Genomic DNA, 12,252 nt, shown 5'->3' on the forward strand with positions numbered 1-12,252 from the left:
TTAAAACTTCAACACACTCTCCCAGATAAAACAACGTGCGTAATTAAAAGTCTGGTCATTGATCTCTGTGCCTCCTGACTGTTGACTATGGTCTCTGCTCAGTACACAGGAGGGTTTGACTGGGATGTGTCTTATGAGCCAGGCAGGCTGAAACTCATTCAACTATTTCATATTAACCACTTTAGCAAACAACAAAAAAATAAAATAATCATAGCCTTGTCCCAGATTGGTTTTTGCTGTTTTACATGACATTGACCACATAGGAGTTGGAAAAACAGCACAAACAGAACAAACAGATTCGGGACCAGGCTAAGAGAATCATGGCAAATTCAGATAGGCTCTCTATGGACTGTAAATTACAGTCAAGACTAACTAGAGACCTGGAGATCTAGGGCAGTGGTTTTCAAACCTCTCCTCGGAGACCCCCAGACTTTTTACAATTTTGTTGTAGCCCTGAGCTAACTCGCCTGGGCTTGATGATTAGTTGACAAGTTGAATCAGGTGTGCGAGCTCTGAAGTAGTTCAAATACATGGAACGTCTGAGAGTCCCAGAGGAGAGGATTGAAAACCCCTGATCTAGGGCACTCAGTCAGTCTCCCCATTCTAGAGCCAAAAGTAGAGAAACAAAAAGAGGGGATTACAACATGAGTACCTCAAGGGAAGCATATCTGTAGGAGGAAGTGAAAGCGTTTTTATTTCAGAGAACGATTCATGTTAATATACTGGTTTCATATCATTTTTATTGTTTCTAAATGTGTCGTGTTAATACCACTACACTCAGTGTTCTCATTTAGTAGCCTGGTGATCTATTTGTGCTGTGTAACCAATCCCTATGGGTTTGGCATTAACAAAGACCATGTAGGAAGGAGTTGGCTATACTGCACAAACAAGTCCGGGAACAGGCTACTCTTTTAGTGCTAATACGACCAAGGAAGTTGCTTATACTGCACAAACAGATGTTGGACCAGGTTACTTTTTCAGCCTGACCATGACAATTTCGGAGTTGGCTATACTGCGTAAACAGATCTGGGACCAGGTTACTCTTTTAATGCTAATGCTACGAAAAACCACTTATTGCGGAGTTCCACAGTGAGTCGGCAGAATGAGTGTGAAGTATAGAATGTGACAGAGATTAGGTGTAATGGCTGCCCCTCCCACCTCTATGACCCCGTCACAGTTTCAGATGTGATGGTGGACCACACACAGACAGAGGCAGAAACAGCCATAGCAGAGTAACCCACATCCCTACAAGCCCTGCGCTTGCAAGTCTCACCACACAGAGAGACAGAAAAAGAGGGTGGGAAAAGAAGGGGTAGAGAAAGAGAGAGCAGGGGTGAATCAAACCGGCCCAACCGCCACCTCCTACCACAACTACCCAGGTACTCTCTGGCTGGTGCCTTCCTTTCCATCCAGTACCCTTCTCTGGACAACTGCGCTGTCACCAGCCAGCTGTTAAGCATGAAGAGAGAGAGCGGTTGGTCGGTGGAACGGAGTGAAAGGGGAGGAGGAGGAGGGGGTGGTGGGCGAGGGAGAGGGCAAGTGAAAGTTGGCCCAAATAAAAAACCCTTCTCAAAGGGATCAAAGTGGGTGCATGGCAATTTAATTCCGAGAGGATATTGGTGTTCCCGTAGGCTTCCCCCGCTTCCTGCCTCCCCTACCCCTACCCTCGCTGCCCCCGCGCTGAGTCTTAAGTCGCACAGCCACAGACCAAACAGGGGGACCATTATTCCCCACCCTCTGGCCTGCTTCGCTCCGCTCTTGCACCTACTCCACTGTTAACTCAGTCTCTCTGACATACAGTACCAGTCAAAAGATTGGACACCTACTCATTCAAGGGTTTTTCTTTATTTTGACAATTTTCTACATTGTAGAATAAAAGTGAAGGCATCAAAACTATGAAATAACATATGGAATCATAAAGTAAATGGGAAAAAGGTGTTAAACAAATTCTTCAAAGTAGCCACCCTTTGCCTTGATGACAGCTTTGCACACTATTGGCATTCTCTCAACCAGCTTCATGAGGTAGTCACCTGGAATGCATTTAAATTAACAGGTGTGGCTTGTTAAAAGATCATTTGTAGAATTTCTTTCCTTCTTAATGCGTTTGAGCCAATCAGCTGTGTTGTGACCAGGTAGGGGTGGTATACAGAAGATGGCCCTATTTGATAAAAGACCAAGTCCATATTATAGCAAGAACAGCTCAAATAAGCAAAGAGAAACAGTCTAGCAATACTTTAAGACATGAAGGTCAGTCAATACGGAAAACTTAAGTAACAGCCACATCTTAACATCAACTGTTCAGAGGAGACTGTGAATCAGGCCTCATGGTCGAATTGCTGCAAATAAGCCATGACTAAAGGACACCAATATCAAGAAGAGACTTGCTTGGGCCAAGAAACAAGAGCAATGGACATTAGACCAGTGGAAATCTGTCCTTTGGTCTGATGAGTCCAAATTTGAGATTTTTGGTTCCAACCGCCGTGTCTTTGTGAGACGCAGAGTTGGTGAATGGATGATCTCCGCATGTGATTTCCACCGTGAAGCATGGAGGAGGAGGTGTGATGGTGCTTTGCTGGTGACACTGTGATTTATTTCAAATTCAAGGCACACTTAACCAGCATGGCTACCACAGCATTCTGCAGCGATACACCATCCCATCTGGTTTGCGCTTAGTGGGACTATCACACCTCCAGGCTGTGTAAGGGCTATTTGACCAAGAAGGAAAGTGATGGTGATTTATCAAATGACCTGGCCTCTGCAATCACCCGACCTCAACACAATTGAGATGGTTTGGGATCAGTTGGACCGCAGAGTGAGGGAAAAGCAGCCAACAAGTGCTCAGCATATGTTGGAACTCCTTCAAGACTGTTGGAAAAGCATTCCTCATGAAGCTGGTTGAGAGAATGCCAAGACTTTGCAAAGCTGTCATCAAGGCAAAGGGTGGCTACTTTGAAGAATCTCAAATATATTTTGATTTGTCGAACACTTTTTTGGTTACTACATGATTCCATGTGTTATTTCATAGTTTTGATCTCTTCACTATTATTCTACAATGTAGAAAATAGTAAAAATAAATAAAATTAATTGAATGAGTGGGTGTGTCCAAACTTTTGACTGGTACTGTACATGGAATGAGATTTACAGCACAAGACCTCTACTATGGGAACAAGGCTGCTGATGCTTATGGGTCAAAGTTCATAGGTCACAGGAACACAAAGCAACTCAGGTGGCCCTCAGAAAGAAACTGTAATCAATGTCTCTTACAATGAAATGCAGTAGTGAGAAACAAAGAGGACATGTAGTTTCCATTGGCTCCCAGCAGAGCCCTATAGCAGTTTCATCACTACGGCCCTCTCAAGTAAATACATTACATAATGCCCATTGAACGTCTTCCACTGCAAATCTACCATTCCAGTGTTTTACTTGCTATTTTGTATTTACTCTGCCACTATGGCCTTTTTTGCCTTTACCTCCCTTATCTCACCTCATTTGCTCACATCGTATATAGACTTGTTTATACTGTATTATTGACTGTATGTTTGTTTTACTCCATGTGTTACTCTGTGTCGTTGTATGTGTCGAACTGCTTTGCTTCATCTTGGCCAGGTCGCAATTGTAAATGAGAACTTGTTCTCAACTTGCCTACCTGGTTAAATAAAGGTGAAAAAAAAAAACATGTTGAACTGAGGAAATACTGAGAGAGTTCAAAAGGGGCCGCTGGTGCTATTGTGTGGCTGCATCTTTCCTGCCCTGGCGTTTAATAGCTATAGGCTAGTTTTCTCTCTGTGTGGTTGACGGTGGAATTAGGAAGTAGCTGCTGGCCGACCTGTGTTCAGTATGTGGGTGTGTGTCTCGTCGGTGTGTGTGTGTGTGTGTGTGTGTTTGTACTTGCATGTGTGTGTGTTGGCTGGGGGTCCTTCAGAGGATGTGGCCAGGGCAGGCGTGTGGTGTGGGAACGGGGCTGCGTGTCAGCTGTCAGGGCTGGAAAGGTCAGGCCGCAGGAGCAACACAGGGCAGCACTGTCTGTGTGGCAGGGCCGAGGGAGGGAGGGAGAAAAACAGACACAGAGAGAGAGAGAGAGAGAGAGAGAGACAGAGGATAGAGTGGGAGAAGAGTCAGCTAGACAGAGCGTGAGTGTGTACATGTGTGTGAGCGAGAGTGTGTATGTGACTGCATTCATACATGTTTGTAAAGGAGAGAACCAGAGAGAGAGAGCTAATCCCAGCGAACAGCTGCTGGCGCCTCAGACACATCAGGAACAACAGCACCACTCCAGCCCTCTGACAGACAGACACCACTACTAAAGGTTAATGAATACGAATGAATAGGGCCATAATTAACCAACCCAACACCCTCCATAGGTACAGTGTGTGACTGACATAAAACATCAACCACAAACAACACACTGTGTTCTGGTCTCCACAGTGGGAGGCAATACTAGGGTTGCAAAGCTACCAGTAATTTACCAAAGTTACCGGAATCTTCTGTTATTTTGGTAATTAACAGAAAAACTATTGCAATCCATGGTAACTTTGGTAATTTATACTTGAATAACTAGTGCATATATTATGTATTCATATTTAGAATTAATTTTGTATACATGTGTCCATATTATGAGTTTCTAGCAGACAAAGCATATGGATCAAGAGAAAATAGTCTAATTAATGAAAAAAGCATCTAATCAACAATGGCATTATCTGCAACTTTTCCAACTGACTTTTTTCACAAATGCCACCAGTTTGACGCCAAAACATTGACAACAAATAAACTCAGCAAAAAAATAAAAACGTCCTCTCATTGTCAACTGCGTTTATTTTCAGCAAACTTAACATGTGTAAATATTTGTATGAACATAAGATTCAACAACTGAGACAAACTGAACAAGTTCCACAGACATGTGACTAACAGCAATGGAATAATGTGTCCCTGAACAAAGGAGGGGTCAAAAGTAATAGTCAGTATCTGGTGTGGCCATTAAGTACTGCAATACATCTCCTCCTCATGGACTGCACCAGATTTGCCAGTTCTTGCTGTGAGATGTTACCCCACTCTTCCAACAAGGCACCTGCAAGTTCCCTGACATTTCTGGGGGGAATGGCCCTAGCCCTCACCCAGGAAATCACGCACAGAATGAGCAGTATGACTGGTGGCATTGTCATGCTGGAGGGTCATGTCAGGGTGAGCCTGCAGGAAGGGTACCACATGAAGGAGGAGGATGTCTTCCCTATAATGCACAGCGTTGAGATTGCCTGCAATGACAACAAGCTCAGTCCGATGATGCTGTGACACCGCCCCAGACCATGACACACCCTCCACCTCCAAATCGATCCCGCTCCAGTATACAATGCTCATTCCTTCGACAATATACACGAACCCGACCATCACTCGTGGTGAGACAAAACCGTGACTCGCTGTGAAGAGTACTTGCCGCCAGTCCTATCTGGTCCAGTGACGGTAGGTTTGTGCCCATAGGCGATGTTGTTGGCAGTGATGTCTGGTGAGGACCTGTCTTACAACAGGCCTACAAGCCCTCAGTCCAGCCTCTCTCAGCCTATTGAGGACAGTCTGAGCACTGATGGAGGGATTGTGTATTCCTTGTGTAACTCAGGCAGCTGTTATTACTATCCTGTACCTGTCCCGCAGGTGATGTTAGGATGTACCAATCCTGTGCAGGTGTTGTTACACGCGGTCTGCCACTGCGAGGACAATCAGCTGTCCGTTCTGTCTCCCTGTAACGATGTCTTACATGCTGACCAGACCGGACACGTCGCGTGAGCGAGCATCGCAAAATAAATTTAGAAATCCATGTTATTCAATTATTGGACGCGCCAACGAGCGTCTGCGATGTCCAGGGCTAAAATAGAACTCCTTTCTATTTCTGACGCAGATTGCGCTGCAAGTCCTGCCTCTCCCATCTCCTCATTGGTTTATAGAAGCAGGTACCCACGTGCCATCTCCTCATTGATTATACCCACGTGGGTGATTGAAAGATGAAATGTTTTGCCTGTTGTGGTAATACTATGAAAGTGTAGATGCCAATCACCATATAAGTTCAAAGATGAAAAAGCCTGGAAGGAGGAGAGATGACTAGAAACATTTCAGTTTGCAGTTTTATGTGTGGATTAATTGTCAGAGTAGAGGACCTTGTGCATTTCAGGTAAAATAACAACTCAATGTTTATATCCCAGGACAAATTAGCTAGCAACAGCAAGCTAGCCAAATCGGACAAATTAGCTAGCAAGTGCAAGCTAATTAGCTAAATTGCCATACATGTTTAATGCTTTTCGACCTGTCCCCAAATGAATGTTATTGGTTCAGTTTGTTTTGATATTTTAACCTGCGTGTCATGATCGCGTTTGGTGTAGGGGGACAAAATGCATTTATTCACAATAGCGTACGATGGCGCATGCGCGCAGCCGGTTTGGGTTCCATGTTAGGCATCTCACAGTACGGACATTGCCATTTATTGCCCTGGCCACCTCTGCAGTCCTCATGCCTCCTTGCAGCATGCCTAAAGCACGTTCACGCAGATGAGGGACCCTGGGCATCTTTCTTTTGGTGTTTTTCAGAGTCAGAAGAAAGGCCTCCTTAGTGTCCTAAGTTTTCATAACTGTGACCTTAATTGCCTACCGTCTGTAAACTGTTAGTGTCTTAACGACCGTTCCACAGGTGCATGTTCATTAATTGTTTATGATTCATTGAACAAGCATGGGAAACCGTGTTTAAACCCTTTACAATGAAGATCTGTGAAGTTATTTGGATTTTTACGAATTGTCTTTGAAAGACAGGGTCCTGAAAAAGGGATGTTTCTTTTTTTGCTGAGTTTATATACTAGCATAGTAAAATATACTGAACAAAAATATAAAATGCACCATGTAAATTGTTGCCATAAATGTTCCATACGCACGAAAAGCTTATTTCTCTAAATTTTCTTTGCATCCCTGTTAGTGAGCATTTCATCAGCCTGATCAACTCTATGTGAAAGAGATGTGTCACGTTGCATGAGTCAAATGGTGTTCACATCAGATACTGACTGGTTCTGATCCACACCCATACCATATCAGTGACCAACAGAGGCATATTTGTATTCCCAGTCACACGTAAATGAAATACACCGCTGGAACGCCGAATAATGTCCTCATCATTCGAAAGATGGATCAGAAAAATCAGGTGTTTTAATTGGCGTATGCTTACTTTGATTTTGACCTGACGCAGATTAAGATAAAACAGAGTACGGTGTTTATATGAATGATGCGGAATCTGTCTACTGCCATAATCACTTGAATATCTAATTATTATTGTGCATGTAAAAGTTCTCGGTGACCAAATCTGGGAGCAGCCTTAGACGTTGACACAGTGTGACCTCAAGCCTCTATTGTCCCACAAACAGATCTGGGACCAGGATATTATCGTCCCACACTGATTAAACAATGCAGACAACCTGACATACCTGATCGAGCAGTGGGTTCACCATGGTCTACCTGATATAAACCACTGAAAACACAACTACTGATAAGAGAGATGTTGGATAAATTACAGAGTGGTTGCCAACGGTAATCACGTTTCACTCCTCAGACGAGGAGAAATATGTAAACAGTGCATTTCTATGTAAACTGGTCAGGACGGGCTTGCCGCTGACAAACAAACACACAAAAAGAGAGAGAGAAATGGCTTCCCATAGACAAACAGCACTCAAGACTGTCATCAAACCATGGATGCCTCCATTCTAAACAGAGGAAGAGCCGAACCAAAACCCAGAATCGGATTTCAAACTTGGAGATTAAAATATCTTGGATGCCATCCATCTGACATTCCAGGGGTTTTTACATGTGTTCGGCAGTTGCATTGAGTTGCTCTGAAAAGCAGAGGAACTCAATGAACTGAACCGCAAGAAATGAAAGAGGGAGAATTGCAGAGGAGGAGGGGTGGAGGAGGGATCAATAGAGAGTTCGGATGAAAATCAGACCTTACAGACAATCCCTTTGGTCATAACTTTGTAACAGAATGACAGGACTGGGACCAGACCATACAAGACAAGGACCCAGGCATATTTGCACTGCGAAGCCTATAATGTTGCAACCCGGCGTGTCAACACTCCAACTTTAGCCACCTCCTCCATCCTCCTAGGTAGGCGTTCACAGTGAACCAGGTCGGTGAAGGGCAATATAATGATAAAAGTACCGGGTACCGACACGTCGCTACCTCATCTGAAGGCTACCTCATCTGAAGGCGTTATGATAGCGGAGTTCACAGTGTACTGTAGGTGGGTGGAGATTAAGAGAGAGAGAGTACATCTATCAGTAGCGGCCTGGGTCATGTTCAGTAGGGCACACAGTTTCAAAACGTTTTGCAACGGAAAACAAGCTCAGAAACTAGCTCCCGGTTCCACTCCATTTCGAAAACGTCTTCCAGGAAAGAACCTGATCTCATCTATCAGTAGGGGCCCTGTTCAGGCAGTATGACGCCATGAGGTTGTTCAATACACTGTACCCTATATACCCACTGGGATCACTCTGGTTACATGGCCTCACATGTTCCACCCGATCCCCAGCTACAGATAACATGCACATTAAACAACAGACGATATTCAAGTAAAACCTCTCACTGTCACAATGATGTAAAACGAGGCCCAGACAATAGGTTGACACAGTATTGGGTTTACTAAGATTACAGGACAACAGTGAGGAATCAGAGAAGCATGGTTGGGTCTTGGTTGACTGAAAGGGACAGGGGAGGATAGGGGGTCTGCGTCTTAGGTTTAATCCTCACCTCAGGGCTGGAAGATGAACCTGAATAAGTCTCCTTTGTCACACACGCACCCAACGACCTGTGTCTTTGACGCTTACACAAGTCTGAACATGTGGATGTCACACCGCTGGGACCGGATTGGCAGAGAGCTGTCTGATGGGTTACACAATAACTTGTCATCATATATCCAGTCCTACTTAAGATTCTCTAAATCCGCCTTTCTTAAAGGGTCGAGGACCTGTTAAATGGTTAATTAAAACCTCTTAAAGATCGGGTTAATTTTTTTCAACTTGTTAAAAATAGCGCAAAATTTCAACGTCCTGCTACTCATGCCAGGAATATAGTATATGCATATGATTAGTATGTGTGGATAGAAAACACTCTGACGTTTCTAAAACTGGTTAAATCATGTCTGTGACTATAACAGAACATGTGTAGCAGGCAAAACCCCATGGAAAACTGTTCACCAAAAAAATAAAATAATAATATCCCTCCGCCAGTTGTCTGTATTGTCTATGGCAAGGGAAAATAAATAGCACCCAGTTTACAATTCCTACAGCTTCCACACGATGTCGCCAGTCTTGGCAATTGGGTTGAAGTTAATCCTTGGTGAAATTAAGAATAGGCACTTCCTGTCATCGGGTACACCGGAGGAAGTTTTGAAAGAGAGAATATCGACCAAGATTAAGACCTGCTGCTATTGAATACAGATCTCCCCGTGATCAATTTGATCGATTATTAACGTTTACTAATACCTAAAGTTGGATTACAAAAGTAGTTTGAAGTGTTTTGTCAAAGTTTATAGGCAACTTTTTTAATTAAAAAAAAATGACGTTGCATTTTGGAAAGCTGTTTTTTCCTGGATCAGACGGGCTTCATAAATGGACATTTTGGGTATACATGGACGGATTTAATTTAAAAAAAAGACCCAATTGTGATGTTTATGGGACATAAAGGAGTGCCAACAAAGAAGCTCGTCAAAGGTAATGAATGTTTTACATTTTATTTCTGCGTTTTGTGTAGCACCGGCTACGCTAATTCTTTTGTTTATGTCCCCTTCAGGTATTTCGGGGGGTTGCATGCTATCAGATAATAGCTTGTCATGCTTTCGCCAAAAAGCATTTTACAAATCTGACATGTTGGCTAGATTCACAACGAGTGTAGCTTTAATTGAGTACCCTGCATATGTGTTTTAATGAATGTTTGAGTTTTAGTGAGTACTATTAGCATTTGGCGTTGCGCATTTGCATTGAAGTTAGCGTCTCACCTTGCTCTAAGAGGTTTGGTGGGTCGCGACGTGTCAGTGTACATTTATAGCAGTTTAATTAATTACTGGAATTGATTTGGCACTTTGCATCTGCGCTCTCTGTTCAGTGCGATTTCTGCTTAAGCAGCGGTCTCTGCTCAGTTTGGCAGCTGCGCGAATGTGAGAGGGAGATGCCCGTGTGCTTTGCTGTTTACCGGATCTTTTTTCTGCAGTTCTCTTGAAGATCACTCCGCGACACACACGACGCAGCGCTGTCGTTCAGGCAGCAGATGATGTGCTGTCAGTCACTGACTTGTCATTCCCACTCGCCATCACTCACTCACTCATCAAATGGATTCATGCTAGCCACAAGTTCTGACTGAGCTCAATTGTCATGAAACGCAAATACAGCGATGAGTTTCTCTTCTCTTTCATAGAAACGTATAACGAGGAGTGCCCACAATGTGTTTTGTGCGGGGAAGTGCTTAGTAATGAGACTCACATAATGAACAATTGAATAAAAAGACACATCCTAGCCAAACATCCACAGCATGATGGTAAACCCAGGGAGTTATTTCAGAACAGGGCAGAATGCTCCAGGAAACAGTGCTTCGACAGTGGAAAAGTAAGTCAGCTAACAGGGCATTGTTGTCATTTTATAACGGGTGATGATGAGCAGAAATAAGGGCGTACTAACTCTCATAGTAGTAGATGTGAGTTTCTCTTTCAAACAATCCCCTGGCCTTTTACACAGCTAATAGGTAACATTCGTCACAGCAAGCTAGCTGCAACCCTAAATAACAGTACAGATGAAGATGAAAAATTCAGGCCTTCTGTACATTTAACTGTAGAAATGACTGTTGAAAACTAGTCTAGGTTGGAACTGTAATCTTTTTGAGGCAAACACACTGAGCCCAGAATAGACATGCTTGATGAAAACTTCAACATGCCACACAACTCTCATAAGGACTGTGTGTGTGTTTTCTGGTCTACAAATGTGATCAATCAGTTTATTCCAGTTCAGAATAAATAAAAAATGTCTATATTGCATTTATTTTAGGCATAAGGGCAATGAAATGTACCGATATTTATGTATAGTTGCATATTTTCCTAAGCTTGGGTCCCAAGAAAACAGACTCTCATTTGAGTCCCAGGCAGAAAAAGTTCAAGAACCCCTGCTAAGTGTATAAGTAAACACAATATAAAAGTTGTCCTTCTAATGGAACCAACACAGAAAAATCTGGAGACTCTCTTACTAGCCCATATTCCATTGTCATCTGGTTTGTGAGTCTCTGAGTGTCTCTCCTGCAGAGACTGACTGCTTAAGCTGTAAAGTGGCAGTAACTGCATAGGACCGTAGGTGACCAAATGGAATGGCACAGACATAGCACAGCGAGCTAGCTGAGATAGGGTCCGTAGCCTTATAGAGTTACACAGTTACTCAGGGTTGTGCAGTGACAGCACTTTTTCGCCCGTAGTGAGCTGCCAGGTTGGCCCATAAGTAATCCTGAAAACAATAAGTGAATTCCCAGGCATGCGGGATCTTGTGGAGAGGAAGGTGCTTTTTCTCTGATGCTTTTTTCTCTCTCCAATCCCCCTATCCTCCTCTCTTTTTCTATTCTCTAACCCGCTCTCCTCTCAAGCACCTGGCTCGGGTTTGGTTCCACTCTTTCTCTAGAGAGAAGCCCTTTGCTTTTCAAATCATCATCATCAGACCCTGTCAGGGGATTTGCAGTTCCCTCACAATTACCCACCTCAACTCTTTTCCAACGACTTGAAAACGCACGGTACACAGATAAAGCTAGCAGCTAGCCCAACAGAAACGGTGACTGAAATATAGCCTTCCACACAGGTAGACTACACTTGTGTCTGTTCCCACTATCTTTGAGCTATGCTGGGAATGGTCTTTTTTTTGTGTCTTTTGTGGCTTCCAAAGCTCCTGATGTGCTGTATTCTTCCACATTAGTTTCCCAGATGTTGCCTTGTGTATCTATCAGAATTCAGACCTGGGCTCAAACACTATTTCAAATCATTTCACTGACTTTAACTGCGTTTGATTGAGTTTGCCATGCGAATAATAAAATAGTTGCAAAAATATACATCCCACCCCTATGGCTCTCCAGGCAGGCTAGAGAAAACGCTCAAAGTATTTGAATGATTTCAAGTACTATTTGTACTCGGGTGTACTAGTGTCTGTGCATGGTCTCTTCTGTCTCTCTCTCTGCGTGAAACAGAGAACCCATCTGACAGGCCCGAAG

The 12,252-nt window shown here is 43.5% G+C and overlaps 1 protein-coding gene across 4 annotated transcripts in view; it reads right to left on the reverse strand.

Moving 5' to 3' along the window:
* Positions 1 to 12,252, reverse strand: part of rad51b (RAD51 paralog B) — a 52,303-nt gene that overhangs the window by 12,590 nt on the left and 27,461 nt on the right. For 3 of the 4 annotated variants that reach the window (XM_035793874.2, XM_035793877.2, XM_035793876.2), the window contains exon 10: positions 3,893 to 4,023. The exons of the other annotated variant lie outside the window; for it this stretch is intronic. In XM_035793874.2, the coding sequence (XP_035649767.1) occupies positions 3,893 to 4,023 (131 nt within the window). The remainder of the gene's footprint in view (positions 1 to 3,892; positions 4,024 to 12,252) is intronic. 4 annotated transcript variants of the gene reach the window in all.

The sequence above is a fragment of the Oncorhynchus keta genome, chromosome 19 (genome assembly GCF_023373465.1).
Source record: "Oncorhynchus keta strain PuntledgeMale-10-30-2019 chromosome 19, Oket_V2, whole genome shotgun sequence".
Taxonomy (NCBI): Eukaryota; Metazoa; Chordata; class Actinopteri; order Salmoniformes; family Salmonidae; genus Oncorhynchus; species Oncorhynchus keta.